This window comes from Tasmannia lanceolata, unplaced genomic scaffold (genome assembly GCF_043159265.1).
Source record: "Tasmannia lanceolata isolate RefF3 unplaced genomic scaffold, GAP_Taslan_0.1 ptg000013l, whole genome shotgun sequence".
NCBI classification, from domain to species: domain Eukaryota; kingdom Viridiplantae; phylum Streptophyta; class Magnoliopsida; order Canellales; family Winteraceae; genus Tasmannia; species Tasmannia lanceolata.
This window is the reverse complement of record NW_027518690.1, coordinates 16,673,681-16,695,003: the sequence shown is the minus strand read 5'-3', so window position 1 is coordinate 16,695,003 and position 21,323 is coordinate 16,673,681. Positions and strand designations below refer to the sequence as shown.

General features: G+C 39.2%; 1 protein-coding gene across 1 annotated transcript; it reads left to right on the top strand.

The window, feature by feature from the left end:
* The first annotated feature begins 1,119 nt into the window (after positions 1 to 1,119).
* Positions 1,120 to 21,107, top strand: LOC143889895 (uncharacterized). Its single transcript, XM_077394289.1, has 11 exons — positions 1,120 to 1,489; positions 2,606 to 2,668; positions 2,856 to 2,950; positions 12,406 to 13,284; positions 15,246 to 15,345; positions 15,425 to 15,475; positions 15,591 to 16,451; positions 16,579 to 18,825; positions 18,914 to 18,986; positions 19,727 to 19,878; positions 20,482 to 21,107. Exons 1-11 carry the CDS (start codon positions 1,438 to 1,440, stop codon positions 20,814 to 20,816), a joined length of 4,908 nt encoding a protein of 1,635 aa, XP_077250404.1. The 5' UTR covers positions 1,120 to 1,437; the 3' UTR covers positions 20,817 to 21,107.
* The last annotated feature ends 216 nt before the right edge of the window (positions 21,108 to 21,323 follow it).

Sequence of the window (21,323 nt, the reverse complement as noted above, 5' to 3'; positions counted from 1 at the left end):
ACTTCAAAGGTTAGTTTGGAACCTTGAATGCACGAGAGAGAGAGAGAGAGAGAGAGGAAACTGAGCTTTTCTTTTTCCTTTGTAACCTTGTTAACTGGGCATATCGATATGTGAAATTTACTAGTTAGTCTACTGTTCGTTTACGTGCATCGGTTTACGTGGCGTGTCCTTCTCCCCCATTTATTTTCCTCTTGTTCTGGGAGGAAAAGGGTGAGAAATTTTCATTTCTATAGAGATTTCACATGGTGTAAGCCTGTAGAGGTTGTTCCTACAAAATCAGTTCCATAGGATGATCCTAACCCTAGGATCTAGAGTAACTGCATATTATGTAAACCCGTATAGATCAAAGGGCCGGGATCATACTCTGGAAATGATTTTTGGGGCACAATGTATTTATGTTGTGGCCCATCAAACAGACGGTTTGGACCATCTTATGATGTAAGCCGTATAGTACTTTTTAGAAAATACTGGACTATTCAGGCTTACACCATGTAAAAATCCGGAGAAATTATACGATGAAAGGGCTTACAAACATGTATTCATCATCCCATCCTTAATATCTGATCCATTAGCAGCTCACTTTCTGAGAAACTACTGTTGGATCAAATATCAAGGGTTGTTTTTCCATCATAGCACCTCTACTTGTTTTACGCCCTTATTATTTCTCTCAAAACCCCATTCTCTATCTCTCTCAAAACGCCCTTCCCTACATGGGAAATGTTATCAGCACTACTGTATTTTGATGAGGGCACTCTTCACTTTATTAAAAGTACGGTATCGCCCGCACCATAGGATGATCCAAACCGTCCATTAGATGGGCCACAGACTAAATAGGTCGTGCCTCAAAAATCATTTCCATAGCTTGATTCTAACCCTCCGATCTGAATGTTAGAGGGTTGATCCTAACCCTCTATAGATCGGAGTGTTAGGATCGAGCTATGGAAATAATTTTTGGGGCCCGACCTATTTAGGCTGTGGCCCATCTAATGGACTGTTTGGATCATCCTATGGTGCGGGCCATACCGTACTTTGAATAAAGTGAAGAGTGCCCTCATCAAAATACAGTAGTGCTGATAACATTTCCCTACTACCCTTCCCTAAATCATATATACTTACTTCCTAAGCTTACTGAAACCACCACTCTCGTTTCGCCGTTCTGACCAACCCAAACCCTCCCTGTTTTTTCTCTCGCAAAATCCCTCTTTCTCAGCTCCCTCTCTTCTAATTTTCCCCCCTTTCATGAAGCCCTCAAACCCTAAAAGATCCCCAAAACCCTAGCTCGATTCCCCCTTCCTCTCTCTATCTCAGATCCCTTTCATCTCTTTCTCTGTTACCCTCAGATTTCAACTCTCCGTTTTTCTGTTCGTCTATACGGTTTTGTAGAATCAAAATTCGAATCTCATTCTCTCGATTTTCGTCTTCCGATTCGTCCAAACCATGGCCGATGACAAGCTCGATCTACCTGATGGAGATCCGTGGTCTGCGAAGGGTAATTAGGGTTTTGGTTCGCATTTTTCTGCATTTTATTTCTTATTTTTTCGTATCTGTTTCTTTTTTATTGAGTTTCTGTTGAATGATTGTTGCTCGATCTGTTATTTAGTTCTTTTTATGCATTTTTTTGTGTGTGTGATTAGATAGAGTTTTAGCAGCGGTTTTGATTTCTTTAGTTATTAATCATTTTGCAGTTTGGGATTTTGCGGATCTCTGAATATCTAGGGTTTTGTCTTTCTTTTTACTTTAGATCGGGGTATTTGTCTTTTTTTTGTGCATTTGATTTGATTTTTCGTGTTATTTATTGCTTCCTGAATTTCGATTTGTTATGAACTTATAATATCTGGGCAAACAACTTGTTTTGATTTATATTGGCGTAATCGTTCTTCGTTTTAGCAAGTAGTCGAGCTCTCTACTTGTGTGTCTTGAACAATTTGATGTTATGAACGTTGTGTATTTTCTGATGTTTGTTCTGGACGGCGCTGCCCTGCTATTGAAATTACTTTATTTATGCATTTTGGGAGTCCTTGTATTATAGTTTCTTTTGAAATTTTGTTTCTCTTCTGGTGAGAGTATCATTCCTATTCAATTCAGAGCACAATTTTCTTCTTTACACAAATTGATATTACTCATTTATACTTTTAGAATGTCTGGATGAAAGGAAACTCTTGGAGGTTTTATCTATTTTCCTTTCTTACGTTCTGCTCAAACTGTTGCACTTCTACTGCTTATGGCTGACTGTCAGCTTTGCTTGTTTAAGTTTAAGGCATAAAGCCACATTAATTTTTCAATGAACTTGTGTTTGATATATTTTTTTTCTCTGTTTTGGACTTGATTGCCATGATTGCAACCAGCTTTATTTACGATATCTGTTCTGGCTTGTTTATATGAGCAATTTTTTCCTTCATTGCAGACCAATACTTACAGTTGTTTTTGTTGTTTCTGCTTGATAGACTTCTAGTTATGTTGCTGTTGCAGTTACTCATCATAGCTCTGAAGTCTGTGTGCTATTCACTAAACATGTTTTCTTGCTGTAGTTATAACTCACCTTTTATTCTTTAAGTTATGGGCTCACATTATTTATCAGCTTTATTTTGTTTTCTTGCCATATCAGATGATGCCTCTGGAGGAAACGATGACGAAAAGGTTCTTACGGGGTTTCTTGATGACTCAAAAGGTAATTTATTGATTAGCTGTTCAGTCTGTTCTTAGTATTGTTGGTTTTATGTTTAAAGTATAAATTTGGTTGGCTCCTCCCGTCTTTATTAATCGTATCTCCACCGAAAGCGATTTTTGCTGTCAGATGTTTCGGCCAAAATTTCAGATTGTGTCTCATGTTGACTCTTTGTACGGAAATGGTGCAGATCAAGCAACTTCCGAGAGCACTATACCTTTGTCTCCTCAATGGCTATATGTGAAACCTAGCGACAGTAAGATTGGTCTTTCCGCTGCATCAGAGGTATAGTTTTCCACTTTATTTTAAGTTTTAACACATGCAACCTCTGTTTTTTATCTATTATTTTAAAATAAAATAAAATAATAGATTGGCATGATGATGTTATTATAATTTAAAATCCTCGCAAGCATCATCAAGTGTATGGTGGTTCTTTTTAGATAATTTTTCTGCATGCGGCTGAATTTTTTGCAATCTTATCATTAATTAGGAATTTAAGAAAAAGTAACACATATCATTTTTTCTTTTTCTCTTCGTACTTACTTTAATAGGGTTCTTTATTGTTACTGTGACATTGTTGTATACATGCTAGTCATTAATTTTTTTTAATGACATAGGGTATCCCCACGCTATTTTAGGGCAAGACTAATCCCCATGTATACGCACTTGTTTTTGTCAAAATTGTGTGGGTCCTTAGTTGTGCATGCTTTTGATTGGCAATTTTTAGTTTGCACTTCAATTGCCATCTTTTCTTTCTTAACACAATGCTATATTGGTTGGCCATAAACTTATGGTGTTGGTGAATCATAGGTTACAAATTTGTTTCACACCCCTTTTCATATTTATTTTTGAGTACTCACTACATGTTGTCTGTATTGAACTAACATGAGTTTTGCTTGCTTCATGATCTGTGGATAATGTTCATTTCCAAAGATTCGGTTTTAAGCCCCCACCCTCCTCTTCGAAAAAAACCCACCACCACCACCTTCAATAGACAAGTTATTAATCGAGATCATAGATCTCAGTTGAATTTAGATTTTAGGGCCAACACAATCATTGGTTTTCTTTTCATTAGCCTGCTTCAGTAGTATCAGTATGTGACTTTTTGTTACAAAACAAACACGGAGAGATTGGTGGAATTATTGGGACCATTGGAAATACAATAGGGTTCCATTTTCATTTTATGGGTTCAGGACTTCTGACCTGCAGCCACCAATACAAAAGTTTCAACAAGCATGCAGTACCTATATTTTTGTCTTTATGGGTGGGTGATCTAAACCATTTATATGTTGGGGCCATGCATAGATAGGCCATGCTCTGAAAATGTGCTCCATAAAATTATCCTAATTCTCTGATTTGTGGAGGTTTAAAACGGACAACACAGTATAGAAACCTCCGCAGATCAGAGGGTTGGGGTCATCCTACGCATAAGATTTTGGGGGTACAATCTATCTAAGGTGGTGCACAACAAATGAATGGCATAGATTACCCAATACAGTGGGCTTCATTGTATTTTTTTTGTTACACGTGCATGCCCGTTTGACCACCTTGTAAAAACTCATATATGTATGTATGTTTGTATGTATAGCTCAAGAGGCTATAACAGGCATGGTGTTACTTTAGTATATGCCTTCATTTATTTCAGTTTTTCATTTACTTCAGTACCTTATCCTTAAAGGGGTTGTGTATTTTCCATAAGGAGTTAGGTGGGGGGTTAAAAATAGGCTTGCATCTATTAGATAATTTGCATTATACAATTGTTTTTTGTTTTTTTTTTAATGGTTGAGTTATACAGTTGGTACTGAGTTTAACTGTACAACTGAGTGGGTAAATGCGGCAGATGTATGTAGTTCATAATTATTGTAATTTCTATTGGCTATAGACTAATGCAGGTGATATAAATTTAACTACAATTTCTTTGGTTTTTTATTCAACTTGTGTAAAGTATATGGAGTGTAAATAATATTGTTTCTTATGTAGCAAGTGAATTTGTTGCTTTGCGCTTCATCTGGCTGATTGTATCATTGGTGGAGACCTATAAGTTGCAGATGCCTTTATGGTAATTTAGGAGAAATATATAGGTTTTAACTCAACAAGACAACAACGTGCATTCCCAAATAAGCATAAATAAATCATAAAATAATCAAATACAACAAGGATTTTCAAAGAATACTAATCTTAAAGAGTTTAACCATCAAAGTAACTAAATTCATCCAAATCATGCTCCACACAATAATTTTCAAATGAAAAAACAGCTATCTAATGAATAAAAATCAGATCTTAGTCAAATCTTTCCTAGAAAATCAGATATGAAATAAAATTCCTAAGGCCCGGGTAATGCTAATGATGTAGATAATAGGCCAATAAGTGGCATATTTACCCATTAGGATTTATATTTCCATGTTATTTAGTTTAGGAATTTATTTTCCATGTTATTTTAGTTTCTAGGAATTTTATTTCAATATTTACTTTTTAGGGATTCTTAAATTAGGCTGTTTCCTTATTTTAAGGACTTCTAATTGCCTATATATAGGCCTTATGTAGTAGAGATTATTAACTTTGATTGATATTGAATAAAGATTCTTCTCCCTCTGATTCTAGTTTTCTTCTTCCCTCTTCTGATTTCTTCTCTTTTCTCCCTAAATTCGTCTATTCTTCTCTTCTTCTTCTACTTCTTCAGGTTATTTTCGTCTCTTCTTCAGGTTATTTTCGTCTCTTCTTCCCCTATTCTTGTAATTCTATCTCATTTCGTCTATTTCTCTTCCCTTTTCTCAATTTCTCTTCACAATGCTGCATCAATTTGGTACCAAAGCTTTTCTTTGTGAGATTTTGCATCAATTTGGTATCAGAGCCAAAAGATCCAAGATTCGAAAGATACAAGCCTCGAAAGATCAAGGAGCAACTTCCAATCGAGCCGTGAATCGATTGATCTTCGAAACTCCAAGTTCAGCCTAGCTGGTTTCACACAAGAAGTATTCAGGTAAACCATTCAAAACAGCCCACTACAAACACTACCAAATGCTCGCCATCAACAACCTACGGCATCAACACCCTAACTCCTTCAAACCATAACCCTAACCCTTTGAAGAATTTCATCAAACATCTTGCCTACATAAAACCCAACCCACAAAACCCTTACCTTCACCCTCACCTTCATCTAAACCTATCACAGAATCCCATCTTCTAACAGCACCTTCACCCAACTATGCAGCCTTTCGTTAGCCAAATCTATACCTGATTTTCAGTTGCACAAACCATAGTTTTTCTTGTTTCCAAAACCTAACCCAAACTCCCTACAAAACAGTCCTGAAACCCAGCAATTTCCGTTCGTGAAGCCTACCTTATTTCAACCTCTTACCTTGCCTTGAAGCCAAACCTCTTCCCTATATTGCAGCCATAACCAGAAACCTGAGAACCCTCCTGAAACCTTCCTAGTTCAACCCATACCCACTTTCTATTTCGTGAGGAGCAGGGATTCCTGGAAGTCTTTCTAAAAGGCAAGTTGCCTTCCTGTTAGTTACGTACCTTCGAAGGAAGCCACAAAGAAAAGACAAGAGATAAGTATAGCAAACAAAAATAAAGGCAAGTCAAGTTACTTTACCAAGAGGGAGAATTTCCCGTCTCAAACAAGCAATAGTGGGCCCCATATATTGAAAGCAACTGCTGTTAGAAATTAGAATTTGTGGTAACTTGCACAGCAAGTTTCATAAAAGGGAAAAAGACAGACAAAGTTACTTCCACAGCAACTTCCACATTAAAGAAGGTAAGTTGCTTTTTTTCTACACGTTTGCCAAAACCGTAAGGAGTAGCCATTTGATTCTTTTAAGGAGAGAGAAAACAGCAAAAAGTTACTTCACTAAGTAGCTTACTTCCCTATCAAGCTTACTTTATGTGTATGTGTGTTATATAATTAAAAAAAAAGAGTAAGGTACCTTGCCTACAATAGCAAGGTGTTACTTGAGAAAAAGAAAGGGCAAGCGTAAGTGTAGATCAAACACCCCTATTATTACCTTGGACACCCCTTTTTTATAAAAGTCTACTCATTGCCACCCCCTTCTTCCTTGGGCAACCCCTTTATTTTACTTACGTTTTCATGTGAGTCTTAACCCCCCCCCTCGCCCCCCCTAAAAAAAAAGAGAGAAATTGAATTTTCTTTTTCTTTTTCTCTTCTCATTCTCTCTCCTCTCTCCATCACATTTTATCTCTCCTCACCCGAGCTATTTCCACTCAAAATTGGCCCTCGACCTCAATACGAAAGTTATTCGTGACAACTTTTAGAGCGCATTCAGCCTATTTTCAGCAGCGGACCGTAGTCTTCCGCACAGTTTCAGGACCCATCTCAGCCGTTGATTGCACTCATTCTTCCGATCATCAGCTTTCACTCATCCGATTTGAGATCCGAGACAGGTGTTGTGTTCCTTTCGACATGACAAACAAATCAGACGGTTGATTTCAGTTTTCGACGCCGATCCCAATGGCTCCGCCTTATGCTCCATATTTTGATGGGTACGACGAAAGCTATTGGAATGGCCGCACTCACTTTCGCTATTATGAGGATACATGTTTACGTTGGATTGATGCTCTAGACGCATATCATGAGTACAATGGCCATGATCACCGCCAGACTATCTACTGGGCTAAAGTAACTGTGCGACGACAAGCCCGATGCTCATGGAGCCACATTGAAACGAACCGTCGTAGAAGACGTGAGCAGCTAATCTGTCGTTGGGAGGATGTTCGTGATGCGTTTATGAATATTTATGCGCTTGACTAATTGAATCAACAGAGATTGAATCGTGAGCGAGAATATAAAGTGTTGTGTAGTGTTGAAAGTAAAGTCGAAGCCCTCCTTAAACGACTAAAAGAAGACCGTCATTATATATGCGAAGCTAAAATTATAGTTGAAAATTCAGTGCGTCGTATACATGAGCAGAGACAGCTTCACACTTCTAAGGCAGATATTGTAGTAGATCCATGTGAGGCTTTTTCCTTGACAGAGTTGATCGAGCATCGTCCTGAGTCAGAGCCGAGTGACATGACTGTTGACCCATTACCTGAGACAGATGATCGCGAGCATATTACAGAGGATTGCCCTATATTTACGCTGACTGATCAGATTGCTGAGACTTGTGCCGACACAGATGAACTTGTTCCGCAGATTGATCATGAGGTCCATCAGCCTGACATCACTGCCCAAGCTTCAATCCTAGACTCTGATTATATCATTGATTCTACTGAGTCTGATGAGATAATAGCGGATGACTTCCATGTAAATTCTCCTGTGCCTACTGAGTTACCAGTTGATGTTGATTATGTGGAGGATGTTCCCCGATTGGTACCACCCATGGTTGTTTTGCCGATCACGCCGATCCAGGACGAGTACATTGCCATCTTCCCAGCTTCCCTGATTCTCACGAAAGGCGTGTATTTTGATGATTTTGTATGGATGCTTTCTTTCATATTCCGCTGCCAGCCTTTCAAATCGCTTTCATTGCTGTCTCGAGCATTAGCCATCAGGATTGCTTCAGATGGATTGCGCCTCATTCTGCTTCATTGGATTATTTTCATATTTGACCCAGGCGGACGAGAACTCGAGGGCGAGTTCTTTTCAACAGGGGGAGAATGATGCAGATAATAGGCCAATAAGTGGCATATTTACCCATTAGGATTTATATTTCTATGTTATTTAGTTTAGGAATTTATTTTCCATGTTATTTAGTTTCTAGGAATTTTATTTCAATATTTACTTTTTAGGGATTCTTAAATTAGGTTGTTTCCTTATTTTAAGGACTTCTAATTGCCTATATATAGGCCTTGTGTAGTAGAGATTATTAACTTTGATTGATATTGAATAAATATTCTTCTCCCTCTAATTCTAGTTTTCTTCTTCCCTCTTCTGATTTTTTCTCTTTTCTCCCTAAATTCGTCTATTCTTCTCTTCTTCTTCTACTTCTCCCTAAATTCGTCTCTTCTTCAGGTTATTTTCGTCTCTTCTTCCCCTATTCTTGTAATTCTATCTCATTTCGTCTATTTCTCTTCCCTTTTCTCAATTTATCTTCATGGTGCTGCATCAATTTGGTATCAAAGCTTTTCTTTGTGAGATCCTGCATCTGCTGAAAAGGTAAGGAAAAAAGGGGGTGGTGAAAGGATCAGGGTAGTAGGGTGTATGGGTGACAATTAGGGTTGCAACTCAGGTCGGGCCGTTTCCCCCCCCCCCCCCCCCCCCGCGTGCGCACGCGTGTGTGGTGGGGTGGGACTCTAGATTCATAAACCCAACCCTACCTGAGATAGTTTCTCGAGTCAGGTTTTTTCGCATTGAAGTACATGTTAGTTTTCTTCTCTTCCTAAAACTAAAGATCTATAAATAAAAAATAAAAATAAAAAGATTAAAGAACTAGGAATAGGTACAATATTTATCAGGACTCTAGATTCATAAACCCGACCCTACCCAAGATAGTTTCTCGGGTTAGGTTTTTTCGCATTGAAGTACATGTTAGTTTTCTTCTCTTCCTAAAACTAAAGATCTATAAAGAAAAAAATAAAAAAAGATTAAAGAACTAGAAATAGGTACAATATTTATCGGCTCTAAACCCTCATGCAGAGCCATTGTCTTTGAGAAAACCGTAATGCATAGCCCTAAACGAAAAACCCCTATAGGTGACGAATGCATGGTCAACGAAGACCTCTACGACATATGCTTCCAAACCCTCAAGCTCACCACACCGAGCTATAAGCAACCCTCTATTTCTCTCTATTTCTTTCATCTGTTCCCTTCTGGTACAAATTTAGGTTCTTTGCAACAATGAACGACGCCAAACTTTCTATGCTTTTGTTTTCTTTTTTTACAACCTCCCCTATCTCAACGACCAAACGACCCTAGCCTATTTGTAGATTTGTATTGCTAGATGAGGGCCAATGCTGTAATTCTTTGTAAGCTTAATAATTTAAGAGTGACATTGGTCTTCCCACTTTAGCATGATGTGGGAATGACTTGTTTTCTTGCTGACTAAGGCTATGCTATGCTGGTGAGTATATGTTCTACTTTTACCATATTGCCAAGTAAATGACTATAGTCCCGTAGTTGTTTTCACACAACTCTTCCTTTTCACAAAATGATGAGGGCAACCATTCAAAAAAATAAAAGTGATGAGGGCATTCTAGACATCCAATGTCGTACCGCCAAATAAAAAATAGTTAGTACTCTGTAGTTCCTACAATTTCTTTTTACTTTTACTATTTATATATTATATGCATTTGGGGAATGAATTACATGGCCTGTGTAAACTATACGAAGTATACAACAAACTATACATAAACAGAAATAACGCTCAGGTTGGAATTTTTTCATTTAAACCCTAACCCATTAAAAAATAGGTCGGGTTTTTCGACATGAAACATGACCCAATCCGAGACTCGGGATGAGTTTTTAAGCTTTAAATACACTCTTTTTTAAGTATGCTTCATAGTTATTATCAAAAGGAGAAAACACTCTTTTAGGGAAAAATAATTAGCAAAATAGGAAGTGTAGAATTAATTAAGAAACATGGAAGCGTGTGGGAAGTACACTTCTAAATTTGGGAAGTGAGAAGAACTTTGCTTCAAAAGTGTGCCTATGAGGAAGCGAGCTTCCTATCCAACGAGGAATTTTCTTGTAACTATGGTAAAGACTAATAAAAATGGGTTTGTTATGTAGAAAAGAATGGGGAAAGTTCAAAGGGTGAGATCGTGAAGGAAATCTACTATAATATAGCAAAAGTATCTAAGGAAGGGGTATTTGAAGGAGATTCCCTTAATGTCATCCGGTGGATTGGCGGTTCTCATGTATTCCCTTGGGGATTTGCTGAGCTTTTTGAGCAGATTAAAGATATTACAAGGTCCTCAAATATCTCCTTCCGCCATGTAATCGGCTAATGAGGCGGATAAGTTAGCCAAGGAAGGGCTGTTTTTTCGTCCTTTAAACAATTTCACTTTGTTTTTTTTGTCCTTTGAACAATTTGACTTCTTACCGCCATGATTTTTTCTCCTCATTGTTCTTTATTTTTTATTTTTTATTTTCTGTTCGTTCTTGTATCTTGACCATCTCGGTCTTTTTTCTTAATGAATCTCTTGACCATTCAAAAAAAAAAACAATTGTAGCAAAAGGATCCAACGTGGAATTTTGTGGATTTTTTGTTTTGTTTTTTAGCCCTCTCGTTTCATCTCTCCTCGCACTCTCTCCATGCCTCTCTGTTCTCTTGACACATCTCTCTTTTCTTTGCCTCGTCTATTAATCAAGGTTTAAAATCTCTGTTTCGGTCTCGGTTTGGGCCATAGCCGAAACCGAAATTTTGGCTGCAATGTCGAAATTTCAGCCGAAATTTGTTAAAAAAACAATTTTGTTAAAATCTGAAATTCAGAAATTTCTGCAAAAGTTGAAATTTCAAAATAAAAATAAAAATACAAAATGCCGAAATTTCGCCCAAAATCCGAAATGTCGGCATTTCGGCCGAAATTTAAAACCATGGTGCCAATCTCCCCCTTCACATCTCTCTCTCTCTCTCTCTCCCCGACCATTGAAGCCTGAAAACCTGTTCTAGCAAAACCTAAGCGCTCCCCCCGCCCTCTTATCTCTTGACCCCAATCTCTCTGTCTTCTCCACCAAGCACCATCTACTTTCTATCTCTGTTTCTATCAAACCAAAATAGATTATAGAAAGGAAAAGAGAAATGGAAGCAGTACCTGAGAAGACATGCCGGGCTTCAAGCCTTGATTATCTACTGTAGGCATCCTCCAAGAGGAGGAAGAGACAGACGGAGAGGAGCTGTTCACAGCCAAGATAAAAGATAAAAAAGAACAGAAAATCAAAAAGATAAAAAGAACAGAAAATCAGGATCAAGAAATGAATCGACATGAAGAAAGAAATGAAGTTGAAAACTTATAACCCAACCGAGGGGGTGAGAGAGGGTAGAAAGGGGCACCTTTTGAACCCAACTGGAGAGAGAGAGAGAGAGAGAGAGAGAGAGAGAGAGAGAGAGAGAGAGAGAGAGAGAGAGAGAGAGAGAGGTGGCTTATGAACCAACCGTGGGGAGAGAAGTGGAGAAGAAGAAGTGAAAAGGACGTGAGAAGGGAGAAGGATAGGGAGAGAGGTGGTGGAAGCCGAGAGGGAGAAGGTGACTGGCTCAGGGGAGAGGAAAAACTTGACACAAAGGAGAGGAGATCGTTTTCGTTTTCTTCACATTGGGGTTTTAGGTAGGGGTTGATGGGTATTTATAGGGGAGGTGGAGGGGGTATTTGTCTAAGTGGTGGCCCCGAATATACAAATCCTAGTGTTAGATGTCATCAGTCATTTTAGTTTTGCACGGATTGGATTGATTTTTCTGTCCTCGTTTTTTGGCTTTGAGCTACGGCCATCTATTTCATTCCTTTTCTCTGTGATATATCTGTGATTAATATACTTTTTTTCTTCATTTGAAAAAGGTCTGAAATTTTAATGTCTTTTAGATGCATGTCTTAAGTACATAATTTTAAAAGAACTTTAAAATTTAAAAGGGGCATGTTTCAGCTAATACTATGAGTCTTTTTCTTTCAAGAATTCTCTGTTTATCAATCCATTGTAGCATAGTAAGGAGGCTTGCCGACGATCTCTGTTTTGATTGGTTACTTGGAATTCTCATTTTGCTATTTTGTGGTTTGTTAAGACTGTAATGGTTAGACAATTCTTGCTTTAAATGATGAATCATTGTTCTTTATTCGTCTGACAGGACATGCACACACCAAAATCTTTTCCTCATGGAAACTCCGTAGATCCACTGCAGAAAGAGGCCTGGCGCTTGGATGGATCTCAGGACAAAAAAGAATGGCGAAGAAATGTACCTGAGATTGAAAGTAGCCGTCGCTGGCGTGAAGAGGAGAGAGAAACTGGCATCCTTGGTAGGAGAGACCGCAGAAAAGAAGATAGAGAGAATGAATACCGCAAGAATGATAGGCGTGAAACCACTGAAACTAGAGCCTTGCCTTCATCTGATCGGTGGCATGATGCTGGTAGCCGTAATTCTGGGCATGAAACACGGCGAGACAGCAAATGGTCATCAAGGTGGGGTCCAGATGACAAAGAGAAGGACTCGAAAACGGATAAAAGGATGGATGTAGAGAAGGACGATGCTCACAATGAAAAACAATCCTTTGTAGGTAGCAATCGTGTAGCTTCCGATCGTGAAACTGATGCTCGTGATAAGTGGAGGCCACGCCATTTACAGGGAGGTCACTCTGCTGGGTCGGCAGTCTACCGTGCTGCTCCAGGATTTGGGTTAGAGAGAGGAAGGACGGAGGGTTCAAATCTGGGATTTGCTCCAGGACGAGGGCGGTCAAACATTATTGGAAGTCTATCGCTTAGTAGGCAGTCCTCTGCAAGTCCTATTGGTGCTTCATCTGCAGAGAAGAGTGAGTTGGGACAAGGTAAGTCGGGCATATCCGGAGGCATGTTTTGCTACCCAAGAGGAAAACTTCTTGATATTTACCGGAAGCACAAGCTCTTTCCATCCTTTGACACCATTCCTGATGGGCTCGAGGAAGTTTCCCAGATTACACAATTACACTCTACAGAGCCATTGGCCTTTGTTTCTCCTGATGCCGAGGAGGAGGTAAGATTTATCTCTGAATTCTCTTTTAGTTAATTTTATTCTGTTTTTCTTTGTTCTTTTCTATTAACAGTTTGAATGAAATATGTTTGCTGATTAAAATGTAGTGGCAAGGTAAATTGTGCCAGAATTCAACAAACGTATGCATGCGTTCCTTGGTACTGTAACTATTTTTTTCCGGTGTCAAAGGAGCACTGAAATCTTTGAACGGTTTTCATTTGTCTATTTATTTGTATGTTTCTTTATCTCTTTCTAAAAAAAGAGTTTTTATTTGCGCGTTGGAAATACTTGACACATCAAAAATGTTTTTTTTTTTTTGGTAAACCATGATTCGAACTATTTTAAGGCACTATCACACTATGCATTTGAAGAATCAAAACAATTAGGCGATCTAGCCCCGGGGATATAAACTTGGCTGAAGAAGGGAAGCAATTTCTACTTGTTACAACTAAAAACTAGAAATTTAAAGAATATTTGCATCTAGTTTACTACTTAGACATCTAGAGCATTTAGTGATGGTTATGGGGAAGTGAGATGCCTTTCTAGAATCACCAACATGCTCGTTTATTTACATGGAATGTTCGTCGGCTCCAGGTATTGATACCTTCTGTTTTGGGGAAGGAGGTTATGGGTTTTCAAAGCTGTTGTTAAGTATGATGTGCAAGAGTTGGAAGGAATGGGCCAAGTCTGGTGCTCCATCATTCAAATTTGAACAGTTTTTAAACACAAAACTTTAGTGTGTTTTTTTAAATGGAAGTCTAGTATTTTAAGCTGGACGGTATATCAGCCCGTCGTGTTCTATTAGATTTGTGAATCATTGGAAAAAACATTCACATGCATGAATGTAGCTTATCACAATCTGTTGTCAATACTAGTCAGCCACCTGTTCATTTCTAGGGCGGGTATATTAATGAACTTGAATATTACAATTTTTTTTTTATCTTTCCCAAAATAAAGTTTTCGGAATAAATATAACCTATTAGCTTCCTTTAAATTGGCTTTTTGTTATTTATTTAAAATCTTGGTCATATGCGTGTGACATCATCTGGTATGATACAGGCAGTTGCCGTAGTTCTTTTCAATGCATGACCAAAATCTAAACCCACATGTACAGCAGTCCCTTTAGCAAGGGACTGTCCTTACTTGATGGCCATAATTTCTTGCGAAGGATGGCTACATTTCACCTGCTTTACAATGTTTAAATCTCCCTTGTATCTAATTATCAACGAACCAGTAGTAGCCAACACTTTTGCTTAATTAATATTTTAGAGAAAACAGTTAAACGTCAGTATGAATAATGAGCACGACTTGCTTTGAGTTGCTGTAGGCGTCCTTACAGAAATATTGTACACATACTAAGACTTTATTTTCCATTAATAGATTTCTTTCTTCCTAACTTTTGCCTGTTTTCTCAATCTTTTGTTCTGTTTTGGTCATTAGTGTGTATAATGCTTTCTTCTAATGTTATTTACAGCACACGTACACACTTTTAATATATTTGTTAACACATCCTTAGCTTCTAATTATTAACGAACCAGTAGTATTCGACACTTAGCTTTTACTTGTTCTCAAAATATTTGTTAGGGTTTGGTCATTTAATTTTCAAATAATCAAATTTTAAACTGCTAGAAAATGCATTTTTTGGGCTTGAATAGTTTTAAAAATGTGTAACACAGCTCATATATGTCTATTCCATCAGACTGACCACTGTTCAGGTTATGTAACTTTTTAAAGTTTGTATCCTGTTCTTGAAAATTGCGATGGGATCTGGGTGTCTAGTTTTGTTCCTTTAAAAGTTAAAATCACTCTTTTGTTCTTGTATTGGTTGCGTAAAAGTTGAGCAGCTACATTTTTTCCCTTTATCATTTATTCGCCAATAATCGCAGTTCCTACTTTGTGGGATTTTTTCATGTCCAGGATCAGAATTCTCTAAAATTAGCTCTTGTAATTGTTGTGGCTGGCAGGCTGTTCTAGAAGATATCTGGACGGGTAAAATCATTAGCAGTGCAGTATTTCATAATTCAACCAGACACAAGATGGGGAGGGTCAATGGCAACGACACTGGTAATCATGTTGTCCTTTAATCCTGATGTTCATTTTGGGCACGATTTTCTAAGATCCTCTAAGCAAGTTCTTTATTCAGGTGTTGGAGACATGTCTTTAACTGACACCATGAACTTGTTGGATGGTAAAGGTAAACCTTCATAGAGTCTGAGTACTTTGTATAATTTTATCTGAATTTGTGAGTGTACTTAGTCTCGGTGTCTTCTGTTCAATATCTGAAAGTGCTATTGTTTGTTTTCTTTCAGAAAGAGGTATTAATCTTGAAAGACGTGAAAATAATGTTGAGGACTTGATTGGTGGGATGAATTCTGATGGCTTGACTCTAGTTTCCAAGGGTAACAATATTGACATTATCGGAGAATCAGGATTTGACCAAGTTGACTCTGGACACAAACTTGATGAAACTAGCGTTGTTAGTGGTGATGTGAAAGTGGAAATTTCTGATTTTCTCAAGCACCCTAAGTTCAAGGCAATTGAACCAACTTCTTCTTTGGATATTCATACCAAGTTACCTGATGATTCGAATTTTCTATCTGACCTGCGATCTCTCCAGGAGATTCCAAGTAACAAGCAATATGTAGAGAGTAATGGTGAAGTAAAGCTGTCAGAACGGGTTCCCCTGCCCGAGGAGTTGAGTTTATTTTACCGGGATCCCCAAGGAGAGATACAGGGTCCTTTTCTCGGCGTTGACATTATATCTTGGTTTGAACAAGGATTTTTTGGTACCGACTTGCCTGTGTGTCTGTCAGATGCTCCAGAAGGAACACCTTTTCAGGAACTTGGTATAGTCATGCCACATTTGAACCTTAAAGCTCAGTCTGTCTCAAACATCATTCCTGGGGATATCCTAGATATATCTGATGCCATAGATGACAACTTAGAGGCTACTACACTTGCTCCTGCTTTTAGTGGCTCTGCTACCATAAATGGCCAACAGTGGCCACCAACTGAATTTGAGGATCCTGTACTGCCGAGAATATCTAAACATGAAGATCAGGTGGGACCCCACTATGGTAGGTTGCCACCTGCTGATTCAGAAACTTTAACTAGTATTTCCAGTGCTGAGAGGCGAAGTTTTCATGAACTTGGTGCACAGGAAGCTGAAGGTTAGTTGGTACTTTTCTTGGGGTGATTTTTTTACCTAATTGGCACTCACTTTTTCGCTAGTTTTAGTAAGACTTGTACTTTCAATTATCCCCCTGATTTTCCTTTTTCTTTTTGTTGATACAACAGAAGTGTTGTTTACTGGGAGGCCTGGAAGTGGCAGTGGCAATCCTCTTGGGAAACCAGCAAGTAACCTTCATGATCCTTTAGGGACTTCTACCAGCCACCATTTTCTGGCAAATGATTTGTCTGAAACCAGCACACTTAATCATAAACCTTTGACAGATGATAATTTGCATCCTCTTGGCCTGTTGTGGTCTGAGCTGGAAGGGACTCATCTGAAGCGTACCCAGTTATCAAATATTTCATCTGGCATTGGTGTGCAGGGCCACCATATCAATACTGCTGTCGGAATAGACACCCCTCTTTTCAGCCATAACCAAAACTCATTCATCGCATTACCCGATTCCGCATTTGTTGGGGAGACATGGTCTGATAATTATAGAAGAAATGCAGTTGCCGGCTCTAACACACTTCAGGGTGCTATGGATGCTCACCAATTGTCACGCCTAGAGCAAGAACCCAACCGGTTTGATTTCGCAGAGCACTTGCTCCCACAACAGCACCTTCAACAACAAAATTTACTGTCTACTCATCCCACTATGCATTTGAATGGTTCTGTTCTGGAACAGTTGTCAAATTCTGCTGTTCCTCAGGGCTTAAATCCTGTCCGTCAACAGTCGATGGGTCAATCGAGGCCCGATTTGGAGCATTTTTTGAACCTTCAACTTCAACAACAGCAACAACAACAACAACAACAACGACAATTTGAACTCCAACGGCAACATCAAATTCATAATCACCAAATGCAATTGCAGCAGCAGCAGCAGCAACAGTCTCAAGTTCAGCAATTACTTCTCGAACAGTTGTTACATCATCAAATGCACGACCCTGGTCTTGGGCGTTCACGAGTTGACCCTCTCAGGGGTAACAACACGCTCGACCAGGCTTTATTCAGACAGCATCTTCTACATGAACTACAACAACAATCTCATCCTCCTCCAAGGCACCATGAACCCTCCTTAGAGCAGCTCATCCAGGCAAAATTTGGCCAGAACCGACATCCAGATCATCACAATGATATGTTAGAACTACTACATGCAAAGCATGGGCATATGCTTCCTTTGGATCAACAGTTTGCTTTGGCACGACAGTTTGCTTTGGCATCAAGGCAGCAACCAGTGGAAGAAGAACGGCATATTGGTGGGGTCTGGTCCGTTGATGAATCTGGTCAATTTGTCAGGGCACCTGCGAATCCTCATCATACTCACCCTTTAGATTTTTACCAGCATCAACATAGGGCTTCATATGAACAACCAAGTAATCTTGAGAGGAACCTTGGCTTACACGAGCGACTTCAGAGGGGATTTTATGAACCAAGCTCTTTGCCTTTTGAGAGGTCAATCCCTTTGTCTGCAGGTTCTCCTGAGATGAACATGGACTTTCTGAACACTCTGGCCCGGGCTCAAGGACTGGATATGCAGGAAAGGCATTCTAAGATGCACTCTGGTGGTCAAATGGGTTCGTTCTCTTCTGGTATGCAATCTCATCACCCACATATCCCTAACCAGGGTCAAGCTTCACATTTGGATGGTATAGACAGTGGATGGTCTGAACGCAATGGTCAGCTAACAACTGACTGGATGGAATCACGGATTCACCGGTTGCATCTTGAAGCCGAGCGGAAGAAGAGGGATTCAGAAATTAATCTCATATCTGATGATCGAAGTTTAATGGACTTTGTCCATCAAAAGATGGGCCGTCATCCAAATCAATCATTAGAGATGGGCAATGGTGCTCCTACTTCGTCCTATGAAAGAAGGGAATCCTCTTGGCTCACTTCTGGGTCTGCTTCAGATCATCCATATAATCTTCTCACAGGTCAAGCAGGTTTGGGTGAGTCTTTTAGAGAAGGGCCTCGTGGCCCTAATTTAGGGCATGGGTTGCAGGAGCGATTGGTGAATGTTGGCATGGATGATCAAGCTAGCGGCATAGATAGCAGTGAAAGATTGTCTTTTAGAACTAATTCTGGAGCATTCATTGAAGATGAACAATTTTTCCCCGGTATGAGTGAGACCGCTCCGACCATTTATGCAGATTCCAGCATGATTGGTAATCTACCTGTGGACAGAATGGACTTCTTAGAGGGAAACGAGGGGAAGAAGGCAAAGAAGCAAGTGTCTAAAGGAAAGGTGGTGAACAAATCAGCTACAGAGGCCCAAGAAAGCATGTTTGAACATGGAGCAGCTTTTATGGAACGTGAGGAGGTGCGGGCTAATGCCGCCCCTATTCGGCATGGCTCATTTGGCAGTGCTGGTAAATGTTCTCCTCATTAGTGGATTTGCATTTTCATTTACTCTGCTGATGTGTTAATAATCATCAATGGCTATGTGGTATCGTGCAGGTGGAACAATGGGCTTCTACAACTATGACATTGCAGTGGATAGTGCTTATGGTGATGAGATGTCTAAGGACAGGTATGTGCCCTTGCTGTTTTTTTTTTTTGAAAGTTGATATATTTCATTAATATTTTAGATAGCATTCGGGACCAGGAGTCCCATCCTGCGTTACAAAGTATGTGCCCTTGCTGTTGCTGTCAGGACTGTTATTAATGGTTGACTAGGAGAATGATTAGGCCATGTCTGGCAGCCAGGAATTTTCTTTCATGAGAAATTAGTGTCTCCAAGTGGTAAGAGGGCGTAGGGCGGGTGGGAGGGGAGGCTTGAGAGGACACGAATGAGTTGAGGGTGAGAAGTGGCTAAAAAATCAGGAAAAGGTCGATCAGATTTTGAGTGGACGTTTTTGTTTCCCTATTTTTCAGGTTTTAATTAACTGAGATACTTGGAATTTTACGAAAACAAATGGATCTTTGTCAGCTAGATCCTTGCCAAGTAGGCAATAGTAATGTATTTCTAGAGTCTCATTTCAGCAAAGAAAAATATTTCTAGAGTTCTATTTCTTTTGAAATCTGAGTGGTATATTAATTCTGCAGCAATCTGATGGAAATTATCTGATCCTTTTTTTTTTTGAAAATTAAATTATCTGATCCTATTAATAAACCAAATGTTAGTAATCGGGTTTATTTCAATTATTCGACGTGTTAACTGTAAAGCTGAAGTGAAGCTGTAGATGAAACCAGAGATTTAAGTGCTGGGTCTATATTTTTTAACATAGACGTTCTGCTTGTATGACATCTTCCATTTTTCTACTCTGACAGGATACCTGCAATCCTATCCAAAGGGATTGATAGCTCTTTGCACAAACGCCCGAATGTCTCACGGGTTTCATCGTCCCAGGAAGCGTTGTGGGAGCTGGTCAATGCTCCAGCAGTCAAAGTGAATAGTCTGATAAATCTTGCAGCTTCAGATGGTATGTGCATCCTAACTAAGTCTCTTTCTTTAGGATCAATTTTTTAGAACAGTAACATTTTATGACTAACACCAAAATCACAGATTACAACCCGGAAAGATTACAATCCGTGTATCTCAAAACAACATATAGTGCTAGAAAACTGGACTGATTTCACAGTGACACTATCACCTCTATTTCACTTTTATCTAGGCGCCCTTTGGCGAGCTTGTCAGCTGCTTCATTTGCTGATCGAAACTTATGAGAAAACTGAGGCGTAATCGCCCGTCTGATTTCGGCGATTATGCAGGTCAGAGATAGATGATCCACGTACCATTTTAAGGGTCTGGCCTCGTTCGATGTTTCTTTTGGATCATTGCTTGAATTAAAAGTTATGGTTGCCCATTTCGAAGAAAAATTATCAGTTATAGTTGCCCTTCAATTTTAAGTTCAACATAATATTGGCAAATGACATAGCCTAAACAATATGGCTAGCCTAGTTAACTCTTCTTTCTTATTCAGTGGCTTTGTACAAGATGCTGATTTAGCTCGATCCCTTTGATCTTTGTTACCATTTTGCACATAATTAGTCCTGTTGTTTAATGGTCTGGAATGAACTTTCAGACGGGAGACGAGACTTGGGAGGGAATCCTTCATCACAAGGCCCCGAAACTCTAGCCTCTACAAAGACAGAGACACGTTTCTCCCGGACCTCATCTTGCAGTGACGCAGACGGGTCAGAGCCATCATTCATAGACATGCTGAAGAGCACCAAGAAAGCCATATCTGAATCTGATTCCTCTGCCACTGGAACTTTAGACTCATTAGATGCTGGACAAGGAAGTAGAAGTGGAAAGAAGAAAGGGAAGAAAGGCAGACAGATTAACCCCGCTCTTCTCGGCTTCAAGGTCTCCAGCAACCGCATCATGATGGGTGAGATTCAACGCCCCGAAGAATAGTGTTTTCTCCTGTATCTTCTGCATTTTCTCCATGTCTCTCCATTGTACAGGTTTCCATCCTTTGTAAGTGTTTGCAATGTCGAAGTTTGAATTTTTTGTTTTCTTCTTCGATGATGTTGGGCAAATGCCTGATCCAGTTTTGGAAACTCAGGGAGGCATCTCGAGCCCTCCGGCGTGTGATAACACCCTGTGAGGTATAAATCTTTGTACAGAATAGAAATTTTACAGGAAAGTTCCATTGGAGAAACACCATTAACCTTTGTATCGAGTTTGCAGCTGATTTTCCGTCCATTTCTTGTTTAATAGAAATCTGTCTCTGTCATTCAATGATGGGTTCTATTGCAAGACATGAGATTGGAATTTTTAGCCTGCAAGTCGGAATATTTCCTATTTTTTCGGTTGCGCCTGAGCAGAAGACGTCTTTGAACTCGACAATGGCAGATGATGAAAACTAGACATATAAGATCATCATTATGTGCACTTCAATAGATTTGGATTCTTGGTCCG

Excerpts from the sequence above, each read along its gene's own strand:
- LOC143889895 (XM_077394289.1), top strand. The coding sequence starts at position 1,438 with ATGGCCGATGACAAGCTCGATCTACCTGATGGAGATCCGTGGTCTGCG. Across the intron at positions 2,669-2,855 it reads GTTTCTTGATGACTCAAAAG|ATCAAGCAACTTCCGAGAGC; the intron begins GTAATTTATTGA and ends GAAATGGTGCAG. Across the intron at positions 18,826-18,913 it reads TGGCTCATTTGGCAGTGCTG|GTGGAACAATGGGCTTCTAC; the intron begins GTAAATGTTCTC and ends GGTATCGTGCAG.